The 16,799-nt window shown below is 52.2% G+C and overlaps 1 protein-coding gene across 3 annotated transcripts in view; it reads right to left on the bottom strand.

Moving 5' to 3' along the window:
* Window positions 1-16,799, bottom strand: part of Tbc1d22a (TBC1 domain family member 22A) — a 338,112-nt gene that overhangs the window by 226,338 nt on the left and 94,975 nt on the right. For all 3 annotated transcript variants that reach the window (XM_047549403.1, XM_047549401.1, XM_047549404.1), the window contains 2 exons: window positions 9,704-9,832; window positions 6,619-6,681 (listed from right to left, as the gene is read on the bottom strand). In XM_047549403.1, the coding sequence (XP_047405359.1) occupies window positions 6,619-6,681; window positions 9,704-9,832 (192 nt within the window). The remainder of the gene's footprint in view (window positions 1-6,618; window positions 6,682-9,703; window positions 9,833-16,799) is intronic.

Genomic DNA, 16,799 nt, shown 5'->3' with positions numbered 1-16,799 from the left:
GCCCCACATACCTACAGGACCCTCACGAGGGCAGGACCATGCAAGGGCGCCTAACAGGCACCAGGGTACCAGGGAGATGCTGGTGAGGAGAACAGATCAGCTCCGGCTTCTAGAGAGCTGGCGGGCAACGAGGGACCCAATGTCGTCCGCACTCATGGGCTCATCTAACACCCAGCACTCAGGTGGGGAAGCCCCAGACGAGAGTCGTACCCTCACAGAGCTCGGGACTGGGGCAAGAGACTTAAAAGTAAGCAACTCCCCTGCCCAGCAAGGAATTGGAGTAGGGAACGTGGACGCTGTCAGGTCCAGAGGGACCTTCAGCAGCCATGGCAGGGACAGGTAGTGGGTAAGGTCAGGAGAGTTTGCCACACAGGGGCTGGAGAGCAGCTCCTGCAAACACAGAAGACACACATGGACTCAGCCCTGGGCCCTCGGTCAACAGAACCAGCCCAAGACCCCTCATCCTGGCACACGGGGACCAGGACCCATGCAGCCGGCCCAGCTCCATGGAAAAAAAATCAGCCTATCATGGGTGAGGCACTGGGTTCGATCCCCAGCACCACATTAAAAAAAAAAAAAAAAAAAAAAAAAAAACTAAATAAACAAAATAAAAGTATTGTGTCCATCTACAACTAAAACTTAAAGGAAAAAAAAAAAAAAAGTTCCCAACTAGAGAAAGGAGTCCATCCAAGTCTGCAACCTAGAAAACGGCCATTCGTTCCTTCACAGCCGGACATCGCCCCACACCACTTCAAAGGTCTGCCTGCAAACAGACCTTATGCTGATTATCCTCTGTGTCTGTGCAAACACAATGGGACAGCACTGCCCAGTGCCTGACTGGAAAAGGCACTTTACTTCTGGAGTTTATAAAATGGCTCTAAGAAGCAGAGAGCCAGAGGACAGAGGACAGGATAAACAGGGAGGAAAAGTCATGGATAGATGATCAACTTATCAACCGCAAAGGCCCAGCTGCTATGTCTTAATGTGGTTCTTCTAACGAACTCACGTGACAACCACAGCAGCTACGGTGTCACAGGTCGCCATCGGTGTCGAAGACAGTTTGTTCAACACTGGACGGGTAATGCAAACTACACGCTGGCCAGAAAGGAATGAATCCTACTTGCAAGTAACAATAGAGGTTGACAAGATTACTCACTCATCTTCTCAAAACCTCCCGAGTCCCCTCAAGGTGCTCCCCATGCACCTTGGATACACAAGGGGGGACCCCAGGCCTGCAAACTGGAGGCACACACAGGGAGGAGGAGACACTGGCTGAGCAAGGAAGCACACTGGCACCATGGTGAGCACTGTGCCACAGGGCAGGAGTGAGGCAGGAGTGGCAGGCTGGCAGGGCAGCGTCTCTGACTGAGGCCATCCTCAGGCAGAGACCAAGGGAAGAGGAAGAGGAGCCAGCCCTCCTTCCTCCAGCAGGCGTTGGTTGCACCTACTCTGGGCCACTAATTGCTTGAGATACTAAAGGCAGAACAAAGCGTTGCTTGGTCAGAGCTCAGAAAGAGAAGAGCAGAGGCTGGAGGCAGCCAGGAGCCGAGGCTTCAACTGGGGTCCCAGGAGGCCAGGAGGAGGGCTGCAACATGCCCATGCCTCCAGCTGAATGGCGTCTACAGCACAGCCTCCCAGTGCAGCCCCAGCACAGATGGAGAGAAGGAAACCTGGAGTGCCCTGTCCTCCCCTACCTCCTGGGAGGAGCAAGCAGCAGGGACCGCCTGACAGAGGCCATCGCTCTGCCTGGGAAAGCTGGGCAATGACTCCCGGCACCCGCTCTGGTCACTTCTCACTCACTGCGAGAGCCTCCAGTCAGCAGTTACACACACAATCAAGGCCTGCAGCTTCTGTCTCCCTGCACTTCTTAAAGCAGAGATTTCCAGGCTCCGCCCAAGAGTCTGATACAGAAGGCCTGAGCTGAGACCTGGAACCAGCATGTCAGTTTTTAAAAGCAGTAAGTGAGCAAAAATGGAAAAGCCAGTTCACCACAAAAGATCTATGCATGGTAAGCAAGAACACAACCAGGTCCTGGACATCATCAGTCCACAGGGAAGTGCAAATGATACCCTGTGAGACAGCACAGCACACCCACAGGAAACTGCAGAGGTTGACGGTACCAAGCACTGGCAGGATGTGCAGGTGGGACCACAAATGGCACGACCAAGCATGAGGCAGCACAGCAGTTTCTCACAGAGCTCAACACGCCCGGCCATGAGACCCAGCAAGTCCACTGCCTAGTACTTACCAGGGGTGGGGGTGGGGGGGACAGGAAACAGACATCCTCTCTGAGATCCGTAAGGAAGGGTTAGTTAGGGTAGATTGATTTTGTAATGAACAAAAACTGGAACAAACCCCAGTACCACCAACTGGAGAATGGATGCCCGCACTGGAATAAAACAAAAAGACATGAACTCCTGACGCACACACACCACACGGACCTCAAAAACACCACGCTGAGTCAGAGACAGTCTACAGTGTGTGGGTTTTTCCATTACCTGAAATCCCATACCTCAAGCTGGGTGCAGTAGAATCACAAGTTCAAAGCCAACCTCAGCAACTTAGTGAGACCCTAAGCAACTCAGCAAGACCTTGTCTCTAAAAAATAAAAAAGGGCTGGGGATGAGGCTCAGTGGGTAAGTACTCCTGGGTTCACTCCACAGTACCCAAAAAAAAGAAAAAATTCCACACATCAGCAAAGCTCTAGAGACAGAAAGAAGATCAGCAGCCACCAGGGCAGTGGGTGGAGAGAGACTGAGTGCAGAGGGCAAGGAGCACATCCTACGGTGTGGACTGGGCGGTGGTTACACTCCTCACACAGGTGTCCACACATCTCACTGTCACCAGCAACAGGCAAGTTTTACTGTGTGTAAATCAAACTTCACTAAAGCTAACAGGAGGCAGCAGAGGAGGGACAAAGGGGAAGAGGAGGGGAGAGGAGGAAGGAGAGGTAAAGAACAGAGGAGGAGGAGAAAATGACGGCCATCATCTACAGAGCGAATACACAAACGGACGGATGGACCAGGAGGAATGCCTGCGGCAGAAATTCTCTCTGACTAGGTAGAGCCCAAACCCAAGTGCACACTGACAATTAGAACCAAAGTTGCCTTTTTCCTGGATCCTATACAGCTAAGGACCACTATGTCACTAAAAGAAGTCAGCAAGGATATTGAGCAGAAGTCCCAGGGGTGATGTTTGCAAAGAGGGGCAGATGCCCTTCCCCACCTCCATCTTACCGTAATTCCCTGTCAACAGAGCAAAATGTAACAAAGAACACTAGGCAGCCAACTTGGACCCTGAGGTTAAAGCCAAGCAGAGAGGAGCAACCAAGTTGCTGATGAAGAGCCAGTACCGGAGACAGCCATAAACCTGTCTTGTGAAGTCACTACTGCTATGGATTTGCTATCATCTGCAGATCATGTAAACCTGACCACTACCATGCCAGAAATCACGATTCCACTTTGCCTACTGCTGACACAAGACTAGCATTTCAATGCTTCCCTAAAGCCTCGTGCTCATCAGCCAATCTCCCCACGCAAGGCCATGCTCAAGTTACTCAGCCAGCACCTCAGCAGGCACCCTTGGCCCAGGCCTGCCTCCTCCCGGGAGCCCACCTGCCTCTCGGCTATGTGGCCCTGCACAGTGCGGCAACCCTGCTGAGCACAAACCTAGGGTGCATCCACACCTCCGGGGCGGGCATAGGAGCAGGGCGAGACCTACTTCCAGGGAAGGCCTTCCAAACCCACAGGCCAAGATCTCAGGAGTCATGGACAAGAGACCCAAGGGACACCAAAGGGCAGTGAGACTGGATGCACACCAAGAGCAGGAGGCCTGCAAGGGATGCGCAGATACAAACAAACCAAATGTCTACTTTCATTAAAAAAAAACTAAGCAGAAAGGCGGTCACAATCCATTCTCCAGACTCCAGGAGCACTCTAAGGCAAAAGGGCAACTCAGCTGCTCCCAACAGATGCTGCTCTTGTGCCCTGACAATCCTAGAATTTTCTTTAACAGACACACCGCACAGACAAGTTGTCAAAATTAAAAAGTGTATTTACCAAGGAAGTCGAGATGCAAAACAAAATATTTCAAACAATAACAAATCTCCAATTTTACTAAAGAAATACCACTTACTTTAGCAGCAAAAAATATGATTATTTGGAATAAATCTAATAAAACTCATACAAGACTATTGAGAAAAATTTTAAACTGCACTGAAAGGCATTAAAATGGCCTAAAAGATAGAAAACTAACATGCTCATAAAAGGGAAAAATTAATTTCATAAAGATGCCAACTCTTCCAAACGAATCCAGAGAATCCATGCAATTCCAAACATAAATCAAACGAACCCTAAACAGACAAATTTTGGCAACCTGACTCTGAGGCTTAGGTGGAAGAACAAAGAGTGAGCTGCCCCATCAATGCCAAAGAAGAGGAAGAAGGGGTGTGCATCCCACCAAAGGGCAAGACATCACAAAGCTGAGTTATCCTGAAGCAGACCACATACCCCCACCCAAAAGACCCCTCAGCTCCTCCTCTTGGCAGATCAGCAGGATGTCTGTAGAAGGCACTGTGGTTTGAGGCTTCCTCTTTCTTGTAAATGCCAGGTTTGCACACAAATGGTGTGATAGAGTAAAGTCTGCAAGCTTGCTGTACAAAAAGATATCATCCCTGTTGGTAAAAACCTGTGAAACCTGTGTCTGGTCTACAGGATGGAGCAGAAAGCACTTGTCATGTGAACCTCCAAGCCCACCTCCTCCTCCCACTGGATATAAAGTTCAAAAAAATTCCCAAAATCTCTGTCCAGAGAATGTTTCAGGCACAAGCCACACTCTGGACCAGCAACCTGTAGCCAATAAACATGCTTCCTAAAAATTCCTCAGGTGTCCAGCCTCATGTGTCCTACCTCAATCCAATGGGGTGCGGTACGCAGAGAGAAAACAAGCTGGGTACTGGGACAAAACAGACCACAGAAGAGACCTACATGAATGTGGCAATGACAAAAGCGAAGCTGTAAACATAAAGAGACAAGCTGGAGTCCACGCCTGGTGCTGGGACTGCCTGGTCACATACGCACAGCTGTCAACTACAGATCAATTCAACACGGAGACAAGCAAAGCAAAACTCTTAGATGGAAAAAAATGGAATAACATCTTTATGACATATGTGCAGGACAATGTTTCTTCAGCAAAGCATATCAGTGACAAGTTCAACCACAGTAAAAGAAAGAACTTCCCGTCATCAACTGTCCTCAAGAACAAAGTGAGACCCAGTCAAGAACAGAGAAAGGTACCTGCAACAGAAACACAGCAATGCAGGTCCAGACACACGAGATCAACTGCCAAGAACAAATTAGGTCAATAACCCAAAAGAAAAACAGGCAAAGACAGAACAAGCCTTTCCCAGGATGGGAAGACACCAGTGGCTCCATTAGCAACAGAGAAATGAAACCAGGAGCAGGATAAGATCATCCAGCACAAACTGAGAAACAAACTGAGAGGCTGGCCACATCAAGAGTTGTCAAGGGCACAACCATGGACATGAAATGATGTACCCCATTTGTGTACAGTTAATCAAAATGAAGTCTGTAAAAAGAAAAAAAGAGTCTTCAAGGGAGCCGGGCACCAGGACACACGCTGTAAACCCAAGAGCTCGGGAGGCTGAGGCAGGATTCCAAGTTCAAAGCTAGCCTCAACAACTTAGCGAGACCCTGTCTCAAACTAAAAAATAAATTAATTAAAAAAAAAAAAAAAACAGGTTGGAAATGTGGCTCAGTGGTTAAGCACCCCTGGACTCAACCCCTGGTATCAAAAATACACAAACAAAGTCATCAAGGGTCTAGAATTCCAGGAACTCCAACACTCTAACAGTCTGGCTGGCAGACCACCCCCCATGCCCCTGGGAAGCACGCTGACATTGTCTTCAAAGTGTAACCAACACCCCAACCTCACAACTGCACTCCAGAAGACCTTAAAGAAGCTCTTGCCTATACGCACCTGTACAGTGGACACAAAGTGCCACAACGCGGTTCTAAAAGGAAACAACTGTAGATACCACCATGTCCATCAACGGGAGGAAGACTAAGGAAAGGGCGGGATGTTCAGACAGCAGACATGACACAACTAGGAAGGACAGGTGGGCCGCATCCTAGAAAACCACGCAGAGGGGAGCAAGCTGCAGAGCAGGGCTGCACAGAGGATACCACCAAAGACGCCACACTCCGTGACATGCTGCTTCCTTCATGTTGCTCCTAAGACGGAGTACAAACACCAGGCCAAGAGAGGGCTGAGCACAGAGACACAAGCAGTCCAGCATCGCGGTCAGGGCCAAGGTCACAAACGCGGCAGTCAGCAGGACTGGATGGGGAGTTCATACTCCACACACACATACGTGTTACGTATATCCTTTTGTATGTATCACTATTACACAAGAAAAACATGTTAGGAAGAATCAGCCATTCCTATCAACAACTGTATCCACCAGGCCAAATCCCCAGAAACTGACTGCCCACACGTGCTTCTGGGTTGATGCCCCTCACATGTACCCACTGTGCTGCCAGCACAGTGAGCATCAGTCACTGGCAGTGCAGGGAAACACCCCAGCAGGGTTCTTCTTACCTCTGTCACCTTGGGCTGCAGGATCAGGGCTTCAGGGCTCATCCGAGGGATGTCTATGTGGATCTGGAGGTGCAGGAGAAAGACAAGCTTACTTTGGAGGACAATGGGCATCCCCACCAGCATTACATCATGACTAAAGGTGCAGTGCTCAGTCACCCAGCCACTTGGCCTCTGCATCTGCCCTCCATAAGGATGCTAGCCCAGAGTTGCCGAGGCCCCCTGTGGAGGAGAGAGCCAAAAGCCTGTTCCAACTGACCGCGGTGCACCCAGTCCTGGATGATGGACTTGCCTGACACCTGCCCAACCTGCAGCAGTTGCTGCGTGAGCAGGAACAGAGCAGGCCTCGGCTCTTTAGTAACGTAATCCATAGCAATTAGTAAACATTGATTTTCAGCCTCTGACACAGAGAGCGATTCAAGTACATCAACAGTGTGCAGGACTTCAGCTGCGACGACGCCTTCCTGGAACACAGGCCACACTTCACCCACTTCACCAAGTCCTTGGGGAACCTAGGACATTTTAAAGGGAAGCATTTGAAAGCCTCTGCCAGTGTTGGCAGATTCCTGCCTGGTCACCATCTGATCAGTCGCAGCAACACTACTGACACTGAAGAGGAAGACGCTGCAGGTTCAAGAAGGCCCCAGACAGGAAGGCTCAGCACAGGGGTATCACAGGCTGGCTCCCACATCCCACATCAGCCACCACTGTCACACGCCAGTCTCTCCAGGGTAAAGAGGGAAGGCAGGCCCTTCTTGGAGGGATCCCACTGCTGAGTTTCATCCCAGCCATCCCTGCCCAGGCCCTACTCACTCACTGGCCTGTGCCCCTGCAACCCCCACCCAGGCTCTGGGTTCTGCCTCATCCAGGCTTGCTCCACAACCCTCAGAGTGTCACTGGCCAAGGTCAAGATGGAACTGACAGGACGTGCATCAGGGACACAGAGGAAGAGACGTGTAGGCAGCAGCACCAGGAGGGGACATTCCACACAGAGGAGCAGCTGGCCACACACAGGGTCCAGGTGTGGGCAGGGACAAGGGACACTAAGCCTTTGGCCAGGGTAGCCTGAGGGCCATCCTCAGTGCATTACTCTGGGCTGTGGCAATTCTGTGGTCATCCCTGGAAGGAGCTCCACAGGTTCCTATAGGACAGGAACCCGGGCCAACCTGCCTCTGCACACCCAGGGCCAGCAAGACCCTGCTGTCTACACAGCCATCAGCAACAGGGCACACATCAGACCCCACACACTGCCCGCACTAGAGGAGGGAAGCCCACAAAGCAGGGTGGATGGGGTCTATCCCCCACCCGTTCCCCACATGCACAGGCTGGGTGAGCATAGGGGCTGCACAGCAAGCAAGGGAGAGAGAGGCACACAGCTGGACTCTTCACTCAGACCAACGCCAGGCAGCCCTGACACACACTAACAGACCTGGGAGGCGTGCCAGGCCACCACTTCCTGCTGCCCCACTGGAGTGGGAGGGCAGGCCACAGCGTTCCCAGAAACAGTGAGGAGGCAGAGGCTGCAGCTCCAAGAGTCACTGGGCTCCAGGCGATGGGGCAGACAGGAGGACCCAACACACCACACAGGGGTGCTGTTCTCCTTCAGAGTCACGTGGAAATAGTTTGGGAATTCAAAATAATAAGGGGTCTTTTACTATCTAATACAGTTAATAAGCAAAGATGTGTGTGACCTATCTGTAATTAACATTCCTTCCCACGGTTCATAACAGAAACCAGCCTGGTAAACTCTGCAGGGACACGCTACTGGCATCCCTCATAATTCTTTTTCTTGAATAAAATACATTGAAAACATGATCAAAACAATGCCAAATTTATCCATTTCCTAAAACCAGGGAAGCTGAAAAATAAACCAGGATTCTCCTACCCAAATCCAACACAATCTGTATTCAGTCAGCAACTCAAGAGTAACTGGGTAGGAGCCCCAAGTGGCCAAGGGTCCCAGTGTGAACAGGTGGCATCGGTAGACAGGAAGGGCTGATAGTGGCTCCCTGCTCAGCCTCCTGGGCCTCACTCTTCAGCCACTACCCTCCCGGCCTCCACCATCCTGTTCATGTGAGGATGCTCCCCAAGAATCTGCTTAGCCTAAGATGCCCTGACTACCATGAGGACAGGCCCATCTGCAGACTCCTGACGATCCATACCACACTGAGAAGGGACATGGGTATTGCACCTGTGGCACAGGAGACAGGACCCAGCTGTGCCAGACAGGAGTGGTCTCACACCAGACACACCTCAGGAAAGACCAGGGCTTGACTCAGATGATGGAACCAACTGAGGACTGCTGTTCTGAACTTCCACATTTTACAAAAAGAGAATGATAAAGTCCTCAAAGAGCTATTCTAACAGCAGATTCTAGATGTGTATGAATTATAAATCACTTTTAAGTGTCTTCCCATGATGCACATCATCCATGCGCTGACTGCATACAAAAACATAATCACACCCATTTTTTATCAAACTAAATAGCAAAATGATAAACCGGTGACACTTTTGGCTGTGGACTGTGCACCCCCATCCCCCGCAATGAAGCTGATTAATATACTTCTCATCTGCCTGCATCTCACCCTAACTGTTCCACAGGCACTGCTCCATCCCTCCCAGTGGGGTCCCTGTCATGGCACCACCAGGCTCAGGGCCCACTATGGCCCTTCGGGAGCAGTCTTGACCTCCCAGGCTGCAGCTCACGGAGACACAAAACGCCCAGCACCAACCTAGGGCACAGCATGGGGCACCACTACCCGAACCTCAGCCTCTATTTTAAAACTCCAATTAAAAACGCCCTTTTTAAAAGAGCGTGGGTGTGGCTCCAAAGTAGACCACTTGCCCAGCGTGCAAAGGCTGTGGTATCAATCTCCAGTGCAGCAACTAAAAAAAGAAAGAAAGAAACAGCCTTCTTACTTCTGTAGCCAGAGCTGAAGCAAGCAAGACTTGCCATTGGAGGAAACTGGCCATTACTGTTTTCAAGAGGCATTTGCTTACTAGAAAGCAAACAAAATATTTCCTCGTACAGAACATCAACAAATCCAAGTGCTTCGAGGGACACATGGAAAGGGAAAGGGCCTCCCACCTGTCTGTATGTGTCCTGGTGGGCTTCATCGTTCCTGGAATCGTAATAGTGCTCGATGAAAGCAAAATATTCTTTCTGTTTTCTCTGGAGAGTGGCTGGTCTTCGGTCCACATTGGCAGGAAGGTAACCCTGGGGGAGGAAAAGACAAACATATATATAAGGTTACCATCGTTGAGGGTCTCAATTAAAGTGTGAGTAGAAGACTCACATCTCAAATGGCCTGGTGCTCTGAAACGGGATGCAGAGGGGAGCGGGTGGGTAAAGAGCTGCAGGAACAGAGGAAGGCAGGGCCTCCCCGTGCCCTGGCCGGGCCACCGTCCAGGGCCACAGCACCTGACTCACTGCCAGAGCCAAGGCAGCTCCACACCAGGCAGGACTGAGCTCTCCTAAAGCAGGAGTGGAGGAGCCCAGGAGCCCTTCTCCAAATGCCTCAGAAATCACTGGGGACTAGGAGACTGTGCAGTCTCACACCCATGTCACGCCACACCTGTGCACACACCTTGACTGTGTGAAACTGCCTTCCAGACTCCTGGGCTCTCAGCAACTGCAGCTGAGATACATAAAGTGGGCTGATCTCAAAATCAGCATAAGCCACGCCATCCCGGTGGTCACCAGAGCCCAGACTCCAGGACCAGACTGCCCGGTGTTTGATGTTCTCTGTGGCCTTTTCTCTACATTTTGGATTAACATTACTGATGTACAATTTATGAATTAAAATGTGTACATTTAAATATAGCTCTGTGACTCCGCCTTAGGGCCTAGGCCCTGGGAAGCGCCACCTCTCAGAGAGCCGGCTGGGCCTGCACTGGGACTCCGGAGGACCTGGGCTCTCGTACCTGCTTTCCTCTGAAACTGGCCTGGGCTGCCTGGTGCAGCAGCTTCTTCCTTTTCCGTGCTGAGCAGTGCTCCGCTCTGTGGCTGTGCCAGCGTGCTAGGACAACTGCCAGCTGACAAGCCTTCAGCCGTTCCCAGTGGGGGCTGCTGGGAGTAAAGTCAGGACAGGCGTCCTGGACCACATGCATTGACTTCTGAAGGCTGAACACCTAGGAGTGCAGGAGCCTAGTCATAATGTAGGTGCATGTTTGGTTTTCTGAGAAGCTGCCAGGTCTTTTTCCAAAGAAGTCACACCATTGTAGCTTCTGACAGTGATGCAGGAAAATCCCAAGAGTGCCTTTTCCTGCCACGCTTCGTGATGAGTCTTGAGCATCAGCCAGGCTGCTGGGTGCAGTTCTAACTTCATCTCCATGGCGATGATCCACGGTGAATGACCTTAACGCCGCAAAGGCAGCTCTTCGTGGGAACTTCAGCTCACCTGCTGAGCCCACGTCCACCTCCCTGCTGACTTCCACCAGTTCCAGGTGTGTTCTATATGCAAGTCACTCTTCAAGTACACATGCTATGAAAATGTTCCACCTGTGGCTGTCTTTCCACATCTCAAAGAGCACAGGCTTTCCATTTCCATGAAGTCGAGCTAATGATGCTTTTCTTGTACTTAGTGTTCCTCGTGCTCTTTCTTTTCATGCTTGGCCTTGGGTCGCCTGCTCTTCTTCGTGCACTGTGACTGGGTTCCATGTGGGGCTGCTCACTCAGAGACCCTCAGCACCAGAAAAAGGCATCTGCAGAGCCTGGGCCAGGCTGCCCAGCCCCAAGGCAGCACACCAGCCTTCGCTGCGTGACTTCCAGAGAAACATCCAGAGCACATCCAGCTCTGCACAGACAGCTCTGTGTTACCTGCTAAATGTCTACTCAGGCTTTATTCAAACAGCCGAAGAAGCTCTAGGAACCACCTTCCCCTGTTCACCACCTGCACGTTTGGGTGGGAACCCACTCCATCAAGATAGGTCTGGGCTTCACCAATCCACTGGTCACACTGAGATGCTCAGGGAGGGGTAGAGAGGTGACCTAATGTAGGTATAATACCTAATCCCGTAAATTTACTGCTACCGTGAGTCAGAGTCAATGTGCACAGTCTAGAGCTGTGGCAGCCTCCCTGTGACCATGAGAACGAACCATGAGCTGCGAGTCCACCAAAATAAGCTGACTTGAAGGACAAGAGCTCAAAGCTGCCAGGCTTTGATGATAAGGCCAGAGCTAGAATCCAGCCACATCTCTAGGGTCTTGTGAGCTCACATTCCTTTTAGTTCCTTAGGCCTGTTTTCTGTATCATGAATTACATACTCACACATATTTGTTTTAACAGCTGGATCACACCAAACTTCTTTCTATTAAAGTACAGACGTGTGTCACTTAATAGAGGTACTCTACACATAAGGTGTTTGTTCAAATACACATATCATGGAAAGTATACCGCTAGGTGATTTGTCCCTGTGCAAACATCAAGGCACGTGCCTGCACAAACCAACATGCTACCATGGCACCAGGCAACGCAACACAAGTTCACAGGAGCACTGTCCTCGGCCGTCCACCATTGGCCAGAACGCTGCTGTGTGCCTCAGGACTAACAGCACAGTTACAAAAGCACACCCAAGCACATGCAAATGACCACCCACGGAAGGCATCTGCCAGATACCTGAGGCACAAGCCAGGCCACCCCGCCCCCGTCAGCATCCTCAGAGCCTCCCTCTCGCTGCCCCTTGTCTCCTCTTCACGCAAGTGGACGCCCTGTGTCTGCCTGGCTGCTGCTACTTGGCCATGCTGGGAACCCTGGTGCACGCTATGACAGGGAACAGCAGTGCACTTCAGCACTGCTCTGCCACCACCTGTGTCCAAGCCCATGGTGACACCTGCCGTGGCCGCTTCACGGCACAGGACACGCACTTTGTTGGGGCACAGCCGGCCGCGAACCATGCGGTCTGCCCACCTCTGGAAGCTCTCACTCCCCTCGGATGCAGGTGGGATTCTCACTACTCCACGGCCTTGCCAGCACCGGGGCCGTCCGGGTTCCCACAATGGCCGCTGTGCCAGTCTGCCGCCGTCTCTGTTAGCAGGTAGAGGACTGGCGTGGCTGGCTTGTGCAGGGCGTGGACAGGTACAGTCCCCTTCCAGCTGGGTCACTGCTTCTTCTGGTTCTCTAGGCCCTGGTCCCAGCTGGCAGATGGGACCTGTGTGAAGCGTCCTCTCCACTCCCTGTAGCGTGCCTTTTCACCCTGTCGGTGACATCTTCTGATGAAGAAAAGTTCCTCATGCAGACGGAGCCCAACTTATTAATCTTTACCATTAGTCCTTTACATGTCCACAGCAGGAACATTTCCTTTATCCAATATTCCCTGCTCACAGAGTTCACTTTAAAATCAGGGTGGCATTCCACAGCCATTCACTACTTACTGTCCCTCGACAGGGCCGGCCACCACAGCCCACTGCTTCTGTCTGTTGGGAGGCTGTGCGTGGTGGTCATATGCCGCAGTGACAGCGATGCAAGCTGCAGACGGGCCCTGTGACCAGCTGAAACAGCTAGACCCTTAGAAAAAGCCACCACCCCACTCTAGGACAGTAACCCGCAGCCACCCACCCTGGCACGGGCCAGGCTGGAAGCAGCCACTATTTCAGTCGCCCATGTCCGTGCCAGTCCATGCTGTCTCCTGAGAGCACTCCTGTCCCAGCCGGCGGGCACTCCAAGGGCCACCGATGCCTACGAGGCTCCTGACCCACTCTTCCCAAGGAGCGCTGTGGCAAGGTGTGGCGACCAGCACAGCAGGCCAGCTCCAGCTCCCACGGTGCTGGGCTGAGCAGCGGGGCAGGCTGTGGTCCACACCCCACCACAGGAGGGGCGAGCCATCACTGGCAGCTCTTTGCCAACAGAAGGAAGGCCAGCGAGCAGACGTCACAGCAGTGCCATGACAGCAGCACCTGGTAAGCAGTAGGTGCACATCAGGTGCTGCTGACAGAAGCTGCCCGAGCACCGCCCGCCTGAGGTCCCCACAGGCCTGGGCGAGCACAGTACCTGAGTACTGCATGGCCCATGCCCCACAGGAGGGCCCAAAATGCTGAGGGCGGGGCCTTGGCAGAGCTGGCCGCAGATGCTCCTTTGTCCCGCCGCAGACAGCCCCGGGGACACCCATCCTGGCCTCGGCTTCATCCACAACCACCTTCTCCTCATGTGGCTCACGTCTGCAGCCTCTCTAGAGAATCACAGTTACATTAAGACACCTGCGCTCTGTCCTGAACCACACGCACGTGGTGAGCTGAGGGGCTCTTGGCCACAGGGCACGACTCGGTCCTCCTTCAGTCCTTGTCAGGTAGAACGCTGTCCCCGCTCCTCTCAGTTCAGGAGGCCAAGTGAATGGGTCAGAGCCCAGTCCATGTGCCCTGCCAGGGCCACCTGTGAGGCAGGTCACAGGCTACCAGGTGGCCGGCCACAGTGGATGTGAGCAGACACTCTGAGAAACGCTTCCTATGCCCCAAGTTTTAACTTGACTTTGGAAACACAGATTCTGAAAGGCAAGTACATTATCATCAGAACACAGGCAACAAAACCGCATACTCTCCAACAGTTCCATTCCTGAAGGGAACATACATGAGCAAGTTGAGCCTTTCCATAATTAAGCCAGACTAGAAATTATGCAAATGAAATATATTCAAGTATGCAATGAATTTTAAATGACAGAACTACAGAAAACTTAATTGCTGTATTAGCGTGCTATAAAAACACTAATCATAAATGTAAAACAATGCATGCACCCACGCAGATCCTAACTGGCCCCGCCCACCGTGTCCATGTGCACGCCTGCCTGGACGTGCAGAGAGATGAGATGGCCTGAGCTGCAAGCTGCACTTGTCCTGTGCAACCACCGCACTCCTAGCTTAAAGGTTAGATGCGTAACTCATTTTCTGTTGGATGTTTCTGAAATATATTTAAAAAGAGAAAAAGTATGATACTCGACAGCACTAATGTTTGAAAAGGTGCTACGCTGCTTGCGTAGGATTTAAACGTTAAACAGCATGACTGGTGACTCAGCGGCACACTCCAGACAGAGCACACCTGTTACTTCTTCAAAAGTGACAAGAGCCATGTGTTCTCTCTGAAGCCGCATTTCCACTCACTCAGTAAAGTACCGCTTCTCCAGAAATGCCAGGATGGTGTGAAGACCAAGCCCGGGCCTGCTGGGAAAAGGTCACCCACCTGTCAGGCCTGGAAGGGGGTTCATAATCCAATACAGTTTTGGTCACCTGCCTTCCTACAGTGGACACATGGTGCCTTCTTGATTCCAAGTGCCCCTTCAGCTCTAGGTCCTGGCAGGACTGAGTGCCTGGGGAGGACTACTGCCACCCCGCCCACTCTTTGAACCACCTAGGCAACCTGCGCAGGGTTCCCAGCCAGTCTCATTCACTTATCCCTGCTCCCCCAAACCCCCTCCACCACTCAGCTGCCCCTCAGTCCAGGCATCACAGACCTAGTGAATACTGCCCTCAGTGGGGCCACACGACTGTGCCCAGCTCCCCAGCCAGCTCACGTTCTGGTCCTGTCCTCCTGGAATCAAGAGTGTCCTGGAACAATGGTCTCCAACCCTGGACATGAGGGAGTCTGGGAGCCTAGGTATCAGTGTTTCCTGGGTTTCCAGGTAACACTAACATGCAGAGACTGGAGGAACCACAGGTCAAGAAACTGCCAAGTCCTCCCAGCCCTGCCTCTTGCCCACTCTGGGGCAAGCATGCCACGGACACCTAGCTCATAGCACACAGGAGTTGGTGCACGCCTGACACTTAGACCTAACACAGATTCCATCTTGCTTCATGGCCCACACACCAGGGTCTGTGATAGCTCCCAGGGCTGTCACAAAGGAACCCAGGCGGAACCCTTGGGATTCAGAGAATGACCAAGAGGCAGCTTGCCTGGGGAGACCCGTTCTCTAGACCTCTATAGTCTTGACCTGTTGACTGGGTTCTCCCTCCAGCATTCTCCAAAATATCCTGTGACCCCAGATTTGCAAGGGCCTAACAGAGGCAGACATGTGAGAGTCACTTGCAGAATTGGGAATGACTAACCAACACTGTTGACATGCCCCCCAAATCATGCTTATTCTAACAGTGCCTATGAGAAATTCAGAGCAGGATCATGGTCAACCCCTCGATCATCTCCACCTGCCCACTGCCACAGCTGACCGGCACCCCTCGGCCTCAGGGTACACTCCCTTCCACAGCACCTGAGCCCTGGGCAACAGACTGGGCCTGGGACGTCACTCTCAGCAGAGGCACAGGACGCACTCGTTGCTCCAGAAGACCCAACACATTGGGCCTCTTGTTCCATCTTCTAGGACCACACCTGAGGCCTTCAGCCACTCAGTTCTCTTCCCAGCCCTTCCCAGTGGCCCCTGTCCCAACTCTAACCCCTCCTAAGACGCAGGGGGCACAGACCCCCCTTGCATCTAGTGTGGCTCTCCTTGCCACACACTGGACCAAACTATGTGGTGAGGGCATCACCTGCTCAGGCCCCAGGGGATGTGTTCTGTTTCTGTGGGAGCCCATGTGTGTCTGCTCTGGCATGCAGTGAGCACTCAATAAAGGAATAAAGGGGCAGATGCAGGACAAGCAGTATCGATAGGCACAGGAAAAGGTCCTGCAGGAAGGGGTGCCCTTCTGTGCAGGAAGACCTCGGGCGCTGAGGATCAAAATGGCTGCACTCCCTCTCTCTTCTGCAGGCCCCAGGGCGACCAAAACTTGATCTTTTTCCCTCCTGCTATTCCCCAGCACCAAACACAGCTCCTGAACACAGAGACCCCAACAAATTTCCATCAAATGACTGGACAAACCAACCAAAGGGTATTCTAAGGCTTCATCCTTCCAGAAACAGCCTCATGGCTCCTGGCTCAAATACTTTAGGATGAAATCCAGGCAACATGCAGGATCTGAGGGACAACGATGCACCTGGCCTACTCCAGGTCCCTCTAACCATGACTCCCATCACCTCACCTCCTGCTGGTACCTGAACTAGGCAGCTTGCCTCCGCCTTCTCCTGCCTGTCCACCCAACCACACCCTGAGTCTCGTGAGCTCCCTATCTCCCCATCCAAGCATCACTGGCAACCCTTCTGAGATGCCCCATAAGCACACACTGTCCCAGAAGCCTTCCCTGGCACTCTCAAGAGTCTGTGCTCCTCCAGAACTACCCCCTCTTCTTGGTGCCCCCTTTCCAACCTGAC

Source organism: Sciurus carolinensis, chromosome 4, assembly GCF_902686445.1.
Source record: "Sciurus carolinensis chromosome 4, mSciCar1.2, whole genome shotgun sequence".
NCBI classification, from domain to species: domain Eukaryota; kingdom Metazoa; phylum Chordata; class Mammalia; order Rodentia; family Sciuridae; genus Sciurus; species Sciurus carolinensis.
Note: the sequence above shows the minus strand (reverse complement) of the source record. Positions and strands in the feature narration are given on the sequence as shown.